At 41.6% G+C, this 19,311-nt stretch overlaps 2 protein-coding genes across 2 annotated transcripts; both read left to right on the forward strand.

Moving 5' to 3' along the window:
* Nucleotides 1-1,731: 1,731 nt before the first annotated feature.
* Nucleotides 1,732-11,110, forward strand: LOC100559890 (oocyte zinc finger protein XlCOF6-like). Its single transcript, XM_062961935.1, has 2 exons — nt 1,732-2,016; nt 6,716-11,110. Exons 1-2 carry the CDS (start codon nt 1,909-1,911, stop codon nt 8,546-8,548), a joined length of 1,941 nt encoding a protein of 646 aa, XP_062818005.1. The 5' UTR covers nt 1,732-1,908; the 3' UTR covers nt 8,549-11,110.
* Nucleotides 11,111-11,487: 377 nt separating this feature from the next.
* LOC103280899 (zinc finger protein 135-like) lies at nt 11,488-17,780 on the forward strand. Its single transcript, XM_008121240.3, has 2 exons — nt 11,488-11,642; nt 15,759-17,780. Exons 1-2 carry the CDS (start codon nt 11,610-11,612, stop codon nt 17,085-17,087), a joined length of 1,362 nt encoding a protein of 453 aa, XP_008119447.3. The 5' UTR covers nt 11,488-11,609; the 3' UTR covers nt 17,088-17,780.
* Nucleotides 17,781-19,311: the final 1,531 nt, after the last annotated feature.

Consider the following 19,311-nt stretch of genomic DNA (forward strand, 5'->3'; position numbering starts at 1 on the left):
GTAAATTATATTGTGTGTGTATATATATATAAGCTTAGATCTTAAAGTGAATAATGAAAACCGTTAAAAAACATGACGTGACGGACGTAGATAGGCCCCTCCTATACCGCCATACCCTGATTAATATCAAAGCGGATAATCCACATTATCTGCTTTGAGCTGGATTATAAGAGTCTACACTGCCATATAATCCAGTTCAAAGCAGATCATGTTAAAAATTGCAATTATACAGTAGAGTCTCACTTATCCAACAAACGGGCCAGCCGAACGTTGGATAAGCGAATATGTTGGATAATGAGGGATTAAGGAAAAGCCTATTAAACGTCAAATTAGGTTATGATTTTACAAATTAAGCACCAAAGCATCATGCTGTACAAAAAATTTGACAGAAAAAGTAGTTCATTACACAGTAATGTTATTTAGCCATTAATGTATTTACAAATTTAGCACCCAAACATCGCAATGTATTGAAAACATTGACTATAAAAATGCGTTGGATAATCCAGAATGTTGGATAAGCGAGTGTTGGATAAGTGAGAGACTACTGTATATGTAAAACTATTAATTGTAATTATATATAATTATATGTAATATATACTTGTGCATATACAGTAGAGTTTTCTCCAACAGAAACGGGCCGGCAGAATGTTGGATAAGCAAAAATGTTGGATAATAAGGAGGAATTAAGGGAAAGCCTATTAAACATCAAATTATAACAAATCGACAGAAAAAGCAGTTCAATACATAGTAATGTTATGTAGCCATTAATGTATTTACAAATTTAGCACCCAAACATCACAATGTATTGAAAACATTGACTACAAACACATTGACTACTAAAAGGCAGACTGTTGGATAATCCAGAACGTTGGATAAGTGGAGGTTGGATAAGCGAGACTACTGTATATATACAATATTTATTAGTGACATTTATATATGTGTGTGTATATAAAAGTAATATAATATTACATATAAACTTTTCTGAGTGTACACTGCCATCCCATCCAGGTCAACACAGATAAATCTGGATTTTATCATTTTTCGTGTCGGGAGCGACTTGAGAAACTGCAAGTCACTTCTGGTGTGAGAGAATTGGCCGTTTGCAAGGACGTTGCCCAGGGGACATTGCCCGGATGTTTTGATGTTTTTACCATCCTTGGAGGGAGGCTTCTCTCATGTCCCCGAATGGAGCTGGAGCTGATAGTGGGAGCTCGTCCGCGCTTTCCCCGGGTGGGATTCGAACCTAGCAGCTTTCAGGTCAGCAACCCAACCTTCAAGTCACGAGGCTTTAACCCACTACGCCACTGGGGGCTCCATAATAATTATAATTATTATTATAATAATTAGTATAATAATAAATTGCCATGGCTCAGTGATATCAATGATATGGCAGATTAAGCCCTAATGGCCATTCCCTTTGCTGCCCTCTTGTGGACAAAGAAATATTGCACCTGCCTTGATCTTCTGATCCGCAGCCCTTTGCTGCCATCAAGTGGCCAAACGGGGAAGCGCGCCCTTGAGCCCTGGAGGCGCCTCTGCTGCCCTCCTGCGGACAGACTGGGAAACTGCGCCTCTGTATTATATTTTCTCCCAGCCGCTTATTTGCTTCGCCCCGCCCAAGCCCCCTACATCGAGCCTTCCATTCGTCGGCTGTCCCGCCAATCAGGAGCGGGGCGTGGCCATTGGTTAAAGCACAGGCGGCAGAGAAGTAGGAGAGCGGGTGAAGGCGACGCATGCGCATTGCGCTTGTTGCATGCTCGGTTGGATTCAGCGCCAATGACGTCACGCCGCCCTTTCCGGTGCCATCGTCACTTCCGGAAGAGAGATGCAGCCGGGCCTTGGATCTCGTCCTGGCCAGGTTGAGTTTCCGCCTTGTTCTTCGCCAAGATCTGGTCTAGATAAAGGAAAATGTCCCGCCGAAATAGGCATAAAAGGGTGGCTGCGAGTTTTCCGGGCTGTCTGGTCATGTTCCAGAAGCATTCTCTCCTGACGTTTCGCCTGAATCTATCTTCAGAGGTCTGTTGGGGTTTATATATCTGAGGAATGATGTCCAGGGTGGGAGAAAGAAAGAGCCCTTGTCTGCTTGAGGCAAGTTTGAATGTTGCCATTGGCCAGCTTGATTAGCATTGAATGGCCTTTCAGCTTTAATGCCTGCCTGCCTCCTGCCTGGGGGAGTGACAGGAGATAAAGAAAAACACAGGGCGATTCCAGACAGGATACAGGGCTAGCTAACGTCTCAACAAAGGATTCCCCCAGGCAGGAAGCAGCCAATCTTTGAAGCTGCAAGGCCACTCAGTGCTAATCAAGGTGGCCATTGGCAACATTCACACTCGCCTCCGACATAAAAGAGTTCTTTCTCCCACCCTGGACATCATTCCACAGATACAGTAGAGCCTCACTTATCCAAGCTAAACAGGCCAGCAGAACCTTGGATAAGCAAATATGTTGGATAATAAGGAGGGATTAAGGAAAAGATGATTAAACATCAAATAAGGTTACGATTTTACAAATTAAGCACCAAAACATCATGATATACAACAAATCGACAGAAAAAGCATTTCAATACATGGTAACATAATGTAGTAATTACTGTATTTTTGAATTTAGCACCAAAATATTGCAATGCATTCAAGACACTGACTACAAAAACATTGACTACTAAAAGGCTGACTGTGTTGGATAATACAGAACGTTGGATAAGTGGAGGTTGGATAAGTGAAACTCTACTGTATTGCGTTCCTGGGAACCATCAAAATGAACAAAACCTGGTAGTCAGCAGGGGGCCCATATTATTATTAATGGAGCCTCCAGTGGCTCAGTGTGTTAATGTGCTGAGCTGCTGAACTTGCAGACCGAAAGGTCCCAGGTTCAAATCCGGGGAGCGGAGTGAGTGCTCGCTGTTAGCTCCAGCTTCTGCCAACCTAGCAGTTTGAAAATATGCAAATGTGAGTAGATCAATAGGTACCGCTCCGGCGGGAAGGTAATGGCATTCCATGCAGTCATGCCATTGGCCACATGCCCTTGGAGGTGTCTATGGACAACACTGGCTCTTCAGCTTAGAGATAGAGATGAGCACCAACCCCCAGAGTGTGAGTAGATCAATAGGTACCGCTCCGGCGGGAAGGTAATGGCATTCCATGCAGTCATGCCATTGGCCACATGACCTTGGAGGTGTCTATGGACAACACTGGCTCTTCAGCTTAGAGATAGAGATGAGCACCAACCCCCAGAGTGTGAGTAGATCAATAGGTACCGCTCCGGCGGGAAGGTAATGGCATTCCATGCAGTCATGCCATTGGCCACATGACCTTGGAGGTGTCTATGGACAACACTGGCTCTTCAGCTTAGAGATAGAGATGAGCACCAACCCCCAGAGTTGGACAGGACTGGACTTAACGTCAGGGGAAACCTTTACCTTCTTTTTCCTGATATTGTATGCTTTTAATATATATTTTTTACAATAAAAAATCCAAAGGAAAGATGTGGACAATTTCAACAGAAAGAAGGAAACTATGAAAGTGAACAAAACCTGGTTATCAGTATTAAATACACCAGAATCAAGACAGTAAGTAAGGAACACCACCCAGAAACATGAGAACTTCAGACATCAAACAATCAAGGGCCACAGGGTTGTTGTTTTCTTTTTTTCCTTGTCTTCCTTCTGTCATTCTTTTCTCCTTCCCTTCCTTTTTTCTTTGTTTCTGGATTCATTCCCTTTTAAAAAAAGGGAGACCTTGATGTCTGCACTTCTTGGTGTTCCCATTTCCAACATGACTTATGAAGGGAAAAGGGGGAAATGGAGCTAAAGAAGGTTTCTCGACCTCATCCTTGATCTTTTTGTTGGGTTATCTAAGCCAGGGGTCCCCAAACTAAGGCCCGGGGGCCGGATGCGGCCCATCGAAGGCATTTATCCGGCCCCCATGGCACAAGGGCAGAAGGGGGCTGGGCTAAATGACCCAAGGGGTCTCTTCTTCTCTTACAACCCTATTATTATTATTATTATTAACATTAACATTAACATTGAGGCTGGGTGGCCATCTGTCAGGAGTGCTTTGCTTGTGCTTTTGGTGCACAAAGGCAGAAGGGGGTTGGACTAAATGACCCAAGGGGTCTCTTCCAACCCTCTTTATTATCATTATTATTATTGGGTTGTTGTATGTCTTTCGGGCTGTGTAGCCGTGTTCCAGAAGTACTCTCTCCTGACGTTTCGCCCACATATATGGCAGGCATCCTCAGAGATGCCATAGCTGTGGGCGAAACGTCAGGAGAGAGTACTTCTCGAACATGGCCACACAGCCCAAAAGACATACAACAATCCTGTGATCCCGGCCATGAAAGCCTTCGACAACACATCATCATCATCATTATTATTACAGTAGAGTCTCACTTATCCAACATAAACGGGCCGGCAGAACGTTGGATAAGCGAATATGTTGGATAATAAGGAGGCAGTAAGGAAAAGCCTATTAAACATCAAATTAGGTTATGATTTTACAAATTAAGCTCCAAAACATCATGTTAGACAACAAATTTGACAGAAAAAGTAGTTCAATACACAGTAATGCTATGTAGTAATTACTGTATTTACGAATTTAGCACCAAAATGTCATGATGTATTGAAAACATTGACTACAAAAATGCGTTGGATAATCCAGAACGTTGGATAAGCGAGTGTTGGATAAGTGAGACTCTACTGTATTAACATTGAGGCTGGGTGGCCATCTGTCAGGGGTGCTTTGCTTGTGCTTTTGGTGCACAAAGGCCCAAAGGGTCTCTTCCAACCCTCTTTATTATTATTATTATTATTATAGTTGTTGTTTTTGTTGTTGTTATTAATTATTATTGCTCGGTGGCTAACTATAGTCCGGCCCTCCAACGGTCCGAAGGATCGTGAACTGGCCCCCTGTTTAAAAAGTTTGGGGACCCCTGATCTAAGCAATCATGCATGCATTTTCAATGTGGGATGGTTTATGTAGTTAGTTATGTCTGTGGCTTAGTCACCTGAGCCAAGCTGCATTCCAGAGTTGATGACACCATTTAAGGGGTTTTGCATATGAAATGGGAGTCTCCTTTCTGGGGACACACAGGAAGTGATGTACAGATGCCTCTTCCTGTCTCTTCCTCTTCGCTCCTGACCATGCCATGCTGATGTTCCTGTCTGTTACCGTGTTTCCCCGAAAATAAGACAGTGTCTTATATTAATTTTTGCTCCCAAAGATGCTCTAGGTCTTATTTTCAGGGGATGTCTTATTTTTCCATGTAGAAGAATTCACATTTATTGTTGAACCAAAAAATGAACATTTATTATATACTGTACAGTAGTTGTCATCATAAACCAGCATAACCAGACAAACTGTGAATCCTATCAAGAATTTCTTGTTACTACCAATATTTCCATGTACAACACTCTATGGTACGTACATTTACCGATCCTGCATGCTCTGGTATTCTGTTCCGCGGGCATGCTTCCAAACACAAACTTTTCTAGGTCTTACTTTCAGGGGAGGCCTTATATTTAGCAATTCAGCAAAACCTCTACTAGGTCTTATTTTCTGGGGATGTCTTATTTTAGGGGAAACAGGGTAAGAGATATGTACTGTATTTTTCGCTTTATAAGACGCACCAGATGATAAGACGCACCTAGTTTTCAGAGGAGGAAAATGGGGAAAAATAATTTGAACTAAAAGATGACCTAGAACATTTTAATAAAATAACATGTAATATGTAGACATTACCAAACAGTCAACAGCAGCATTAGGATTGCCCCTATACTGTGCCTTACCCTTCTCCCCCCCCCCTAGTTTCACAACGGCTCTCTCTCCTCATTGGCTCGCCTCAGAGCACGCGAACTTCAACTCCCAGAAGCCTCGGCTGCGCTCTGCAATGATGAGGGCTTCTGGGAAATGAAGTCTCGCAGCCGGCGAGGCGGAAGAGAAGCCAGGCCAGGGAAGATGGCGGCGCCCTTGGCGGAGGAGCTGGAGCGGCTCCTGAACCCGCTTCCCGGCGCCTCGCAGGACCCCGAAGACGACCCTCAGGATGGTGAGGACCCGGGGGAGAACGGGACAGCCCTCGAAAGAACACCTTTCGGGCATTTATTCAGACATTCACATGCAAATATGTCTCCATGGGGGGGTATGAGGAGCGCCGGCTGCGTGGAAGTGGGCTTTTCGAGGCTTCCCCTCACATTTCCGGAGGGAAAATGTAATGGGAGGCAGGCCTTAAAGCCGGCTTGAGCGCAGGGCTCGTGGGAACGCCTGGAGGCGTGACCGCGTCGACACGTGTCTGCCTGGGCGACTGCATGACGTCATCGTGAGGTCATATTGCGTTTATAAGACACACTGACTTTTCCCCTCTATTTTGGGGGGCAGAAAAGTGCGTCTTATAAAGCGAAAAATACGGTAGTTTCCTGAACTGTTTTTCTTTGGAACTAAGATGTTTTTGCCTGTATGACCATCATCATACAAGATTGTGAGTAAACATATTTTTGCTATTTTATTTGATGTCTCTGATGCATATTTTATGCGCATGACCTTTTAAAGGGAAAGGGAGGCTGGATATTTTGTCTTATTGTTTAATTTCTTTTTACCTCTGCTCACATAAACCCCTAGTCTTCTGCGTTTTTACTGCTCTGCACTAATATTTAACCCTATTGGGATCATAATCTTAACAGGTTATGAAAATATATTCCTATTACTTTTGCTTCTTTCTTGACCAGGGAAATGAGGATTCTATGGAGCCAGCCCTTGGAGGGGAGAAACCATATATATGCCTGGAGTGTGGACACGGCTTCACTCGTAGTGGAGATTTGCATAGACATCAAAGGACTCACACTGGGGAGAAACCCTATACATGCCTGGAGTGTGGAAAGAGCTTCACTCAGAGTACGAGCCTACGTTTGCATCAAAGGACTCACACTGGAGAGAAGCCTTATACATGCCTAGAGTGTGGAAAGAGCTTCACTCATAGCTCAGGTCTACGTTCACATCAAAGGACTCACATTGGAGATAAACCTTATACATGCCCGGAGTGTGGAAAAGGCTTCATTCATAGTTCAGGTCTACGTTCACATCAAAGGATTCACACTGGGGAGAAACCCTACACATGCCAGGAGTGTGAGCAGAGCTTCGCTCGGAGTAAAGGTCTACGTTTACATCAAAGGACTCACACTGGAGAGAAACCTTATACATGCCTAGAGTGTGGAAAGGGTTTCGTTCATAGTTCAGCTCTACGTTCCCATCAGAGGACTCACACTGGGGAGAAACCCTATACATGCCAAGAGTGTGGACATAGCTTCTCTCATAATTCAGGTCTACGCTCACATCAGAGGACTCACACTGGGGAGAAACCTTATACATGCCTGGAGTGTGGACAGACGTTCACCGAGAATGGAAATCTACACACACATCAAAGGACTCACACTGGGGAGAAACCGTACACATGCTTGGAGTGTGGACTGAGCTTCACTGCGAAAGGAAATCTACACAGACATCAAAGAATTCACAATGGGGAGAAACCTTATACATGCCTAGAGTGTGGACAGAGTTTCAGTAATAGTTCTGGCCTACATTCACATCAAAGGACTCACACTGGGGAGAAACCCTATACATGCCTAGAGTGTGGACATAGTTTCTCTCATAGTTCAGGTCTACGTTCACATCAAAGGACTCACACTGGGGAGAAACCGTATACATGTCTGGAGTGTGGAAAGTCCTTCATTCAGAGTACAGGTCTACGTTCACATCAAAGGATTCATACTGGGGAGAAACCCTATACATGCTTAGAGTGTGGAAAGAGCTTCACACATAGTTCAGGTCTATGTTCACATAAGAGGACTCACACTGAGGAGAAATCCTATACATGCCTGGAGTGTGGTCTGAGCTTTACTCATAGTTCAAGTCTGCGTTCACATCAAAGGATTCACACTGGAGAGAAACCCTATAAATGCCTGGAGTGTGGACAGAGTTTCACTCAGAGTGGAAGTCTATGTTCACATCAAGGGACTCATACGGGCGAGAAACCCTATACATGCCCAGACTGTGGACAGAGTTTCACTTATAGTTCAGGTCTCGGTTCACATCAAATTACGCACACTATGGAGAAATCCTATAAATGCCTGGAGTGTGGAAAGAGCTTCACTCACAGTTCAGGTCTACGTTCACATCAAAGGACTCACACTGGGGAGAAGCCCTATAAATGCCTGGAGTGTGGTCAGAGCTTCACGCATAGTTCAGATCTACGTTCACATCAAAGGACTCACACTGGGGAGAAACCCTATAGATGCCTGGAGTGTGGAAAGAGCTTTGCCCAGAGTGCAAATCTACGTAGACATCAAAGGACTCACACTGGGGAGAAACCCTATACATGCCCAGAGTGTGGAAAGAGCTTCATTCGTAGTTCAAGTCTACGTTCACATGAAAGGATTCACACTGGGGAGAAACCCTATACGTGCCTGGAGTGTGGAATGAGCTTCACTGAAAATGGAAATCTACACAAACATCAAAGGACTCACACTGGGGAGAAACCCTATAAACGCAAGGTGTGTGGATAGAGCGTCTCTGAGAGTTCAAACACACATAAAAATGGAATTCACATTGGAGAAAATAGTGGTGTTTGACCCCAAAGACACAGCTTTCCAAACTTTTCATGTTGGTGACACATTTTTTTAGACATCAATCCTTTTGTGACATGGTAATTCAGTTTTGTTGGGAATTGTGGATGATAGATGGAAGCTCTTACGTGTGCCCGTAACCCAGAGACACCCTGCAGAATGATGTACCACTCAGCTTTGCAGAACGAAATAATATGGGAACCTTTACTGATTTATTTATTTATTTATTTATTTATTTATTTACTGCATTTATATACCGCTTTTCTCACCCCTGGGGGGACTCAAAGCGGTTTACAACATAATGGCAAAATGCCAACCATACATTAGAAAACATACAGTATTTATATTTATTTATTTATTTATTTACTGCATTTATATACCGCTTTTCTCACCCCGAAGGGGACTCGGGGCGAATTACAATGAACACATATATGGCAAATATTCAATGCCAACAGACAAACAACATACATTAGACAGACTCAGAGGCATTTTTAACATTTTTTCCAGCTTCACGATTCCGGCCACGGGGGAGCTGTTGCTTCACCATCCAGTAGTGGCTGTACTTCCTCATTCCTTTCCTCGTGTTTTGCTGGCAGTTTTATGGTGTTGTAAATTATTTACAATTTAATTTAATTTAATTTACAATAATATGTAATAATTATAACATTTTGTATATACATATAATATTCATAATATTATATTGTAATACGATATAATACTAATAATACAATATAATAATATTAATTATATATCATATTTTACATGTAATATTACTAATAATATTACAATATGTTGATACAGTACAATATAGTAATTTGTTACCAGTATTGTACTATACTAATATAATATTGTATGTAAATTTAATTTGTAAGCCGCTCTGAGTTCCCTTTCGGGGTGAGAAGGGCGGCATATAAATGTAGCAAATAAATAAATAAGTAAGTAAGTTAGATTAGCCTCCCGCATAGAGTGTCCCTAAATTTCCCTAATTGACAGATGCAACTGTCTTTCGGGGCTGCATAGGTCAACAGCAAGCCGGGGCTATTTAATGATCGGCGGCTTAACCCGACCCAGGCTTCGAACTCATGACCTCTCGGTCAGTAGTGATTTATTGCAGCTGGTTACTAGCCAGCTGCTCCACAGCCCGGCCCCAAGAGATCCAAGAGATCAACAGAACAATGGTATTTACAATAGTCCTTCTGATTGCTTACAGAAATCAGCATTATAAGCAGTCTTTTCTTAATCCATGAATCTCCTTCATTGAGGATCAGCAGCAAATGAGGGCTCAGAAATAGTCAGGACCTTCTAAATACAGAGCCATTTTCCTTCTAGCCAGTACTCAGAAGATTCAAAGAGAGAGAGAGAGAAAAACCTGTTCTCCAGCAGCAGGATAGCAACAGTTGCAAGCCAATTCCCAGGTCCTTGCAAACTCTGCCAATTGGCTACCTGCATTTGATTTTCCAGTTAACACAACCAGTGTTTCCTCACTTATCACGGGGGTTAGGTTCCAGGACCACCCGCAATAAGTGAAAATCTGCAAAGTAGGGATGCTATATATTTATACATTACTAGCTGTGCCCGGCCACGCGTTGCTGTGGCAAAGTGGTGGTGGTATTGGTTAAAAATTGTTGTGTGATTTTTATTTGACGTTATTTGCAATTTTTTATTAATTTTATTGTAAGTTATATTTTTATTTATTATATTTTATTATTTTCTTGTATTATTTTTAGTTATTTTCTGTTATAGTATTTTATTGTATTAATTTTTAGTGTTTTTTATTATTTTTGATTGGGTTGCTAGGAGACCAAGTTAGAGGAGCTTAGCCTTCTAACTGGCAGCAATTGGATAAAAGCAATTATTCCCCTCTCTCTAATTAGGACTTTATTTTTCTTTTCTTTTTGTTGTATCAACCTAGAGGCGTGGATGATGGGTTGTGTTGTCAAATTTCGAGGTTGGGGGGCCTGTAGTTTTGTTGTTTTGTGGGTTGCCGTGATGCCATCACTCTTTTATATATATATAGATTTTAGCAGTTATACACTATTTTAAGTCTTTATCAACCAATTGTGTGTTGATAAATCGGCTCCTCCTCCCGTTGCCACTTGGGCTCCTTTTCTTTCCCTTCAGCTTCTCCTTCCACCCTTATTTGGGCCAAAAATTGTAATTTTTATGATTTATAATATTTTAGAGTTTATCGAAACAGCGGATCTGCAAAAAGCGAGGCTGGGAACTATAGTTGTTTGTGGAGGTGGAAAGCTGTCTGTGTAAGTAGGCACCTCCTCCACATACACATTTTCACTTTTTTATGTGTATAGATGGGTATAGACTTCCTAATATATTTTTAATTTACTAACACTCATGATAGACATCCCATTCTTGGTATCTGTCACCAAACACTCGTTCCTTATGATACTAAAGTTTTGCGAGTTCACTCTGTCCTCCATATCAAGGAGAGAAATATTATTATCCTCATTATCCTATTAAACCTCATTGTCTTATCTTCTTGAACCACCTTCTTGTTTTTTCTGTGTTTTTCCATATTTCTTCTAAAGGAAATACTGTATCAATGATATTGCAGGTTAAGCTCTAATGGCCATTCCCTTTGGTGCCCTCCTGTGGACACAAGAATATTGCACTTGCCTTGATATTCTGATCCGCAGTCCTCTGCTGCCATCAAGTGGCCAAGCGAGGAAGCGCATCCTTGAGCCGTGGAAGCGCCTCCGTGCTGCCATCATGTGGACAGAGTGGGAAACTGCGCCTCTATTATATTGCTTCCCAGCCGCTTATTTGCTTCGCCCCGCTCAAACTCCCTACGTCTAGTCTCCCATTGGTCGCCTTCCCTGCCAATCAGGAGCGGCGCGTAGCTATTGGTTAAAGCGCGAGCATCAAGAAGTCGAGCGGGGAAGGCGACGCATGCGCGGCGCGTTTGTTGCGTTCTCGGTTGGGTTCAGCGCCAGTAACGTTACGCCCCGCCCTTTCCGGCGCCGTCGTCACTTCCGGAAGAGAGATGCAGCCAGGCCTCAAATCTCGTCCTGACCAGGTTGAGTTTCTGCCTTCTTCGCCATGATTTGGTCTAGATAAAGGGAAAGGCCTGCAGAAATAGGCATAAAAAGGGTGGCTGTGAGTTTTCAAGGAGTTTGGCCATGTTCCAGAAGCATTCTCTCCTGACGTTTCGCCTGCATCTATGGCAGGCATCCTCGAGAGGTTGTGAGGTCTGTTGGAAACTAGGCAAGTGGAGTTTATAGATCTGTGGAATGATGTCCAGGGTGGGAGGAAGAAAGAACTCTTTCTTGCTGTGATTAGCATGGAATGGCCTTGCAGCTTCAAAGCCTGGCTGCTTCCTGTCTGGGGGAATCCTTTGACACTAAAAAAAAAACAGGAGTGCCAGACAGGAAACAATCAGGGCCAGCTAACACCTCCCAACAAAAGATCCCCCAGACAGCAAGCAGCCAGTCTTTGAAGCTGCAGGGCCACTCAGTGCTAATCAAGGGGGCCAATGGCAACATTCACACCTGCCTCCAATAGAAAAGAGTTCTTTCTCCCATCCTGGACATTATTCCCCAGATACATAATCCTCCCTGAATATATCTGAAATATTTACAGATATTTTCATAAATTTGTAGAAATATTTATAATAGCTATTTGCAGAAGCATTCGCACAATATTTTCAGAAATTTTGCCAACATTTTCACAAAAATATGTTCACTATTCACAAAAAAATATCGGAAATAATCATAAACATATTTTAAGAAATATTTGCAAAATACAGTATGCATAAAATATTTGCTATCATATTTACAAAATATTCACAGAAATATTATTAAGTATATATTACTTATAGTATTAAAACTATTAAATATAAAATATTTAAAATATATTAATATGGCCACCACTCTGGGGGGACACTATAATAATAGAGACTGAAAATATTACATAAACATATACAGTAGAGTCTCACTTATCCAAGCTAAACGGGCTGGCAGAAGCTTGGATAAGCGAATATGTTGGATAATAAGAAGAAATTAAGGAAAAGCCTATTAAACATCAAATTAGGTTATGATTTTACAAATTAAGCACCGAAACATCATGTTATACAACAAATTTGACAGAAGAAGTAGTTCAATACGTAATAATGTCATGTTGTAATTACTGTATTTACGAATTTAGCACCAAAATATCATGATATATTGAAAACATTGACTACAAAAATGGCTTGGATTATCCAGAGGCTTGGATAAGCGAGGCTTGGATAAGTGAGACTCTACTGTATTAACATAACAGTCACTCCGGATATGGTTGAACTACAATTCCCAAAATCATAGGCCAATCTCACCTGCTTTCCTTCTTTCTTTCTCCTTTTCTTCTTTCCTTCACCTTCCTCTCTTTCTTCTTTTCTTTCATTCCTTCTCCCTTCCTTCCTCCTCTTTTCTCTCTCCTCATCTCTTCCTTATATTGTTCCTTTTTTCTGTTCTCTGTGTCTCATTATTATTATTATTATTATTATTATTATTATTATTATTATGTTTATTTCTACCCTACTTTTTCTCTCCTCAAAGCCACTTACATTAATAAGCATTTTTTCTATCATGTTAGAAGGGACTTCAGAACATACTGCAAGTCGCTTGTGGTGTGAGAGAATTGGCCATCTACAGAGACGTTGCCCAGGGGATGCCCCGATGTGTTACCATCCTGCTGCGAGGCTTCTCTCATGTCCTCGCAAGCTAGAGCTGACCGATGGGAGCTCACCCTATCTCGCGGATTTGAACCGGCAACCTTCAAGTCAGCAGTTCAGCTGGCACAAAGGTTTAAACCATTGTGCCACCATGGCACTATAATTTCAGAGAAACATATTAAAATATATTTTTGCAAGATACATATTAAAATTCACAAAACAGAGATTAAACATAAAAATGCAAGTTTAAAATTCAGAATTAAAACTGTCTGGGCATGCCTTGGTTGGATCGCATACATTTCCTGTTGTCTCGGCCCCATCATTCCTAACTAGGAGTCGTTTCTCAGTCGGACTAAACACTATTAACACACTTGCCACAAGATACAAAGAGTTAAAGTATTTCTGTTGGCCACGGCTGACAGCCAGCCAGAGGCAAGTGTGGTGTAACAAGTGAAGTGTCTCTATACCTGTGGAATAATGTCCTGGGTGGGAGAAAGACCCTGTTGTAGATCAGTCAGCAGAGGCTGATGGTTTAACTGATGATTTAGAGAGGATTGTGAGCTCTCCTGTGGATGATTCAGAGAGGATTGTGAGTTTTCCTGTGGCACAAAGTGACAGGCCCTCAGGTCTGAGAAATGATGCTTCTCTCTGGGAAAAGCATTGCAGGGCCGCAAGGGCATCCATGTTAGTTTTATCTGATTGCTATAAGTAGGTTAAAGTGGTGTAACCCTGGCCTAGGTTCCTTTACTGTCAGCCACACTTCACCCTTGGCTTTTGCCTTTTTACAACACGAGTTTTACCCTGGCCCATATTGCTATTTTGTTTGTTTTATGTATGATACCCACTGGCTGTAGAATCACCCAAGGGAGTGATTGAAATTAATAGTATTATATTTTATTAATAGTATTATATTATTCTATAATGTTGGAATTTTAAAATAATATAATACTATTAATAAAATATAATACTACTAGCTATGCCCGGCCACGCGTTGCTGTGGCGTTGTCTGGTGGTGTTGGTGAGAACTTGTTGAGGTAGTGGTGGTATTGAATGTTTGTTGTATGGTTGTCTTTATGTTGAGTATGCATTTGGTTGTTTGTGTACTGTGAAAGTGGTGAGGGTAGAGGGGGTCTATGTCCCTTTGTAGTATTGTATAGGATTTATACGTTGTCCATGTGTTGTGAATGCTTGGATTGTGTCCTGCTGCATAGTAGAAAGGGTTGGGCTGGATGGCCCTTAGGGGTCTCTGCAAACTCTTGTGCCTGTCCCCTGGGCTGAGTAGGTTGCTAGGAGACCAAGTGGGCGGAACTTAGCCTTGTAACTGGCAGCAATTGGATAAAAACAATTTTTCCTCTCCCTCTAATTAGGACTTTATTTTTCTTTTCTTTTTGTTGTATCAACCTAGAGCCGTGAATGATGGGTTGTGTTGTCAAATTTCGAGGTTGGGGGGCCTGTAGTTTTGTTGTTTTGTCCGCTGCCCTGATGCCATCACTCTTTTATATATATATATACTAGCTGTGCCCGGCCACGCGTTGCTTTGGCAAAGTGGTGGTGGTATTGGTTAAAATTGTTGTGTAATTTTTATTTGACTTTATTTGCATTTTTTATTAATTTTATTGTAAGTTATATTTTTATTTATTATATTTTATTATTTTCTTGTATTATTTTTAGTTATTTTTTGTTATTATAGTATTTTATTGTATTAATTTTTTAGTGTTTTTAATTATTTTTTATTGGGTTGCTAGGAGACCAAGTTGGAGGAGCTTAGCCTTCTAACTGGCAGCAATTGGATAAAAGCAATTATTCCTCTCTCTCAAATTAGGACTTTATTTCTCTTTTCTTTTTGTTGTATCAACCTAGAGCCGTGGATGATGGGTTGTGTTGTCAAATTTCGAGGTTGGGGGGCCTGTAGTTTTGTTGTTTTGTCCGCTGCCCTGATGCCATCACTCTTTTATATATATAGATTAATTTCAATCACTCCCTTGGGTGATTCTACGGCCAGTGGGTATCATACATAAATCAAACAAAATAGCAAGGGTGAAGTGTGGCTGATAGGCTGGGAGGCAGCCCCGTAATCTTTGTATTCCTCAGCATTTAGCACTCCTGGTAATTCAGGGAAACCTATTATCAAGTTAGTGACACCCTTTAATATTGGGAAGAACTGTTCCTTTCTGCGTGGCTGCCTTCCGTTCCACTGGTCACATTTCGGTTCCATCCAATGAAATCAATGTGATGCTCCGATATTGGAAGACATTCTTTTTTTTTCCTTCCTCCCTTTTTTCTTTGTTTCTGGATTCATTCCCTTCTTTTTAAAGAATCAGTTGTTGCCTTTGCTGGCAGCTGTGTGTGCGAGTGAGACCCTGATGTCTGCATTTCTTGGTATTCCCACTTCCAACATGACCTATGAAGGGAAAAGGGGGAAATGGTGGAGGTAAAGAAGGTTTCTCGCTTTCACCCTTGATCTTTTGCTTCTTTCTTGACCAGGGAAATGGGGATTCTGTGGAGCCACTCCTTGGAGGGGAGAAACCGTATACATGCCAGGAGTGTGGAAAGAGCTTCACTCAGAATGCAAGTCTACGTTCACATCAAAGGATTCACACTGGGGAGAAACCATATACATGCCAGGAGTGTGGACGGAGCTTCGCTTGGAGTGCAGCTCTACGTTCACATCAAAGGACTCACACTGGAGAGAAACCATATACGTGCATAGAGTGTGGAATGCGTTTCATTGATAATTCAGGTCTACATTCACATCAAAAGACTCACACTGGGGAGAAACCCTATACTTGCCTAGAGTGTGGACAGAGCTTCTCTCAAACTTCAGGTCTACGTACACATCAGAGGACTCACACTGGGGAGAAACCCTATAAATGCCTGGAGTGTGGACAGAGTTTTGCTCAGAGTGGAAGTCTACATTCACATCAAAGAACTCACACTGGGGAGAAACCCTATACATGCCTAGAGTGTGGACAGAGTTTTGCTCAGAGTACAGGTCTACGTTCACATCAAAGAACTCACACTGGGGAGAAACCCTATACATGCCTGGAGTGTGGAAAAAACTTCACTGAGAGTGGAAAACTACGTTCACATCAAAGGATTCACACTGGGGAGAAACCCTATACATGCTTAGAGTGTGGAAAGAGCTTCACGTATAATTCAAATCTATATTCACATAGGAAGACTCACACTGGGAAGAAATCCTATACATGCCTGGAGTGTGGTCAGAGCTTTACTCGTAGTTCAAATCTACGTTTACATCAAAGGACTCACACTGGGGAGAAACCCTATAAATGCCTGGAGTGTGGACAGAGTTTCACTCTGAGTGGAAGTCTACGTTCACATCAAGGGACTCACACTAGGGAGAAATCCTATACATGCCCAGACTGTGGGCAGAGTTTCACTCATCATTCAAGTCTAAAAATACATAAAAGGATTCATACTGGGGAGAAACCCTATCCGTGCCTGGAGTGTGGAAAGAGCTTTACCCACAGTGGAAATCTACGTTCACATCAAATTACTCACATTGGGGACAAATCCTATACGTGCCTGGAGTGTGGAAAGAGCTTCAATCACAGTTCTGGTCTACGTTCACACCAGAAGACTCACACTGGGGAGAAACCCCATACATGTCTGGAGTGTGGAAAGAGCTTTGCCCGGAGTGCACAGCTACGTTCACATCAAAGGATTCACACTGGGGAGAAACCCTATACATGCCTGGAGTGTGGACAAAGCTTCACTCACAGTTCAAGTTTACGTTTACATCAAAGGACTCACACTGGGGAGTCCACATTGGAGAAAATTGAAGTAAATTGACTGAAGTAAAAAATCAAAAACTCCTCAAAGCACAGCAGACAAAAAAAACGAGTACAAGAAAACCGCACTACAAACTAGAGCTGACAGCTGGCACAACAAAACATTGCATGGAAAGTTCCTTGAGAAAATTGAAGGAAAAGCTGATAAGGAGAAGACCTGGCTCTGGCTCACGAATGGGACCCTGAAGAAGGAGACAGAAGGCCTGATCCTTGCAGCCCAGGAGCAAGACATCAGGACAAAGGCAGTTAAGGCCAAGATTGAAAAATCAGCTGATGACCCAAAATGCAGACTGTGCAAGGAAACCGACGAAACCATTGATCATATCCTCAGCTGCTGTAAGAAAATTGCACAGACAGACTACAAACAGAGGCACAACTCTGTGGCCCAAATGATTCATTGGAACTTATGCCTCAAGTACCACCTCCCTGCAGTAAAGGACTGGTGGGATCACAAACCTGCAAAGGTTGTGGAAAATGAACACGCAAAGATACTGTGGGACTTCCGAATCCAGACTGACAAAGTTCTGGAACACAACACACCAGACATCACAGTTGGGGAAAAGAACAAGGTTTGGATCATTGATGTTGCCATCCCAGGTGACAGTCGCATAGATGAAAAACAACAGGAAAAACTCAGCCGCTCTCAGGACCTCAAGATTGAACTTCAAAGACTCTGGCAGAAACCAGTGCAGGTGGTCCCGGTGGTGATGGGCACACTGGGTGCCGTGCCAAAAGATCTCAGCCGGCATTTGGAAACAATAGACATTGACAAAATTACGATCTGCCAACTGCAAAAGGCTGGGATCTGCACGCATCATCCGAAAATACAAGACACAGTCCTAGACACTTGGGAAGTGTTTGACTTGTGGTTTTGTGAAACGAAATCCAGCATATCTATCTTGTTTGCTGTGTCATACAACGTCGTTGTGTCAATAATAATAATAATAATAATAATAACTTTATTTTTATACGTAAAGATGGAATCCACATTGGAGAAAACAGTGGTGTTTGACCCCAAAGAGACTCTCTTTCCAAAGAGACACAGCTTTCCAAACTTTTCATGTTGGTGACACACTTTTTTTATTTTATTTTTGTTGTATAAATTTTTATTCTGCTTTTAGTGCTGTGTACAGCGAATGTGAAGAAAACATAGATTGTGATAGAAAAAGACGGAGAAACGAAAGAGGGGTTAAAAAAAATTAAGAGAGGAAAAAAAAGGAGTGTTTTGACTTTCCATTTTCCCCTCCAGGATTGAGTTTTCTGCAACGTTGATTTCTGTTGCAGTTCCCAGTTTCTTTTGGTTTAGTTAGTCCTTCATATGTCAGATAAATCTATTGTCAATGGTGTTCCTATCTTTTGAAACAAAGTCTTTTTAAAATATATATATATATATTATTGAAGTTTTACCTTATAAGATAGAGTAAATTAACATCGAAAGAGTGAGAACATTTGATTGTATAGAAAGTGGGAAAACTGAGATTTAAAAAGGATCAAAAAGGGAGAGAGAAAAAACCGAAAACAAAGCTAAAATGTCCATCTATATATATAAAAGAGTGATGGCATCACGGCAACCCACAAAACAACAAAACTACAGGCCCCCCAACCTCGAAATTTGACAACACAACCCATCATCCACGGCTCTAGGTTGATACAACAAAAAGAAAAGAAAAATAAAGTCCTAATTAGAGGGAGAGGAATAATTGCTTTTATCCAATTGCTGCCAGTTAGAAGGCTAAGCTCCTCCAACTTGGTCTCCTAGCAACCCAAAAAATAATAATAATAAACACTAAAAATTAATACAATAAAATACTATAATAACAGAAAATAACTAAAAATAATACAAGAAAATAATAAAATATAATAAATAAAATATAACTTACAATAAAATTAATTTAAAAATGCAAATAATGTCAAATAAAAATTACACAACAATTTTTAACCAATACCACCACCACTTTGCCACAGCAACGCGTGGCCGGGCACAGCTAGTATTTATATAAAAAAGAAAAAAAAACTGAACAAATGGCGATATAAAAATGCGAAGTCTTTGAAGCCTGACCAGTCAGTTTTCTTTTTTCCATCTCTTAATTTTTGTGTCAAAAGTCCATCTGTTTTAGGTCAAGCATTTTCAAAATCCATTCGCCAATGGATGGTATCTTCCTTTCTTTCCAAACTTTGACCAAAACTAGTCTTGCTGCTGTACTCATATGAATTTTTTTTTATCT

The sequence above is a fragment of the Anolis carolinensis genome, unplaced genomic scaffold (assembly GCF_035594765.1).
Source record: "Anolis carolinensis isolate JA03-04 unplaced genomic scaffold, rAnoCar3.1.pri scaffold_9, whole genome shotgun sequence".
NCBI classification, from domain to species: domain Eukaryota; kingdom Metazoa; phylum Chordata; class Lepidosauria; order Squamata; family Dactyloidae; genus Anolis; species Anolis carolinensis.

Bases quoted from the DNA above. Each gene is read 5' to 3' on its own strand.
- LOC100559890 (XM_062961935.1), top strand. From the start codon at position 1,909: ATGTCCCGCCGAAATAGGCATAAAAGGGTGGCTGCGAGTTTTCCGGGC. The intron at 2,017-6,715 runs GTCTGTTGGGGT...TTTCTTGACCAG, and splicing joins GCCTGAATCTATCTTCAGAG to GGAAATGAGGATTCTATGGA.
- LOC103280899 (XM_008121240.3), top strand. From the start codon at position 11,610: ATGCAGCCAGGCCTCAAATCTCGTCCTGACCAG. The intron at 11,643-15,758 runs GTTGAGTTTCTG...TTTCTTGACCAG, and splicing joins TCAAATCTCGTCCTGACCAG to GGAAATGGGGATTCTGTGGA.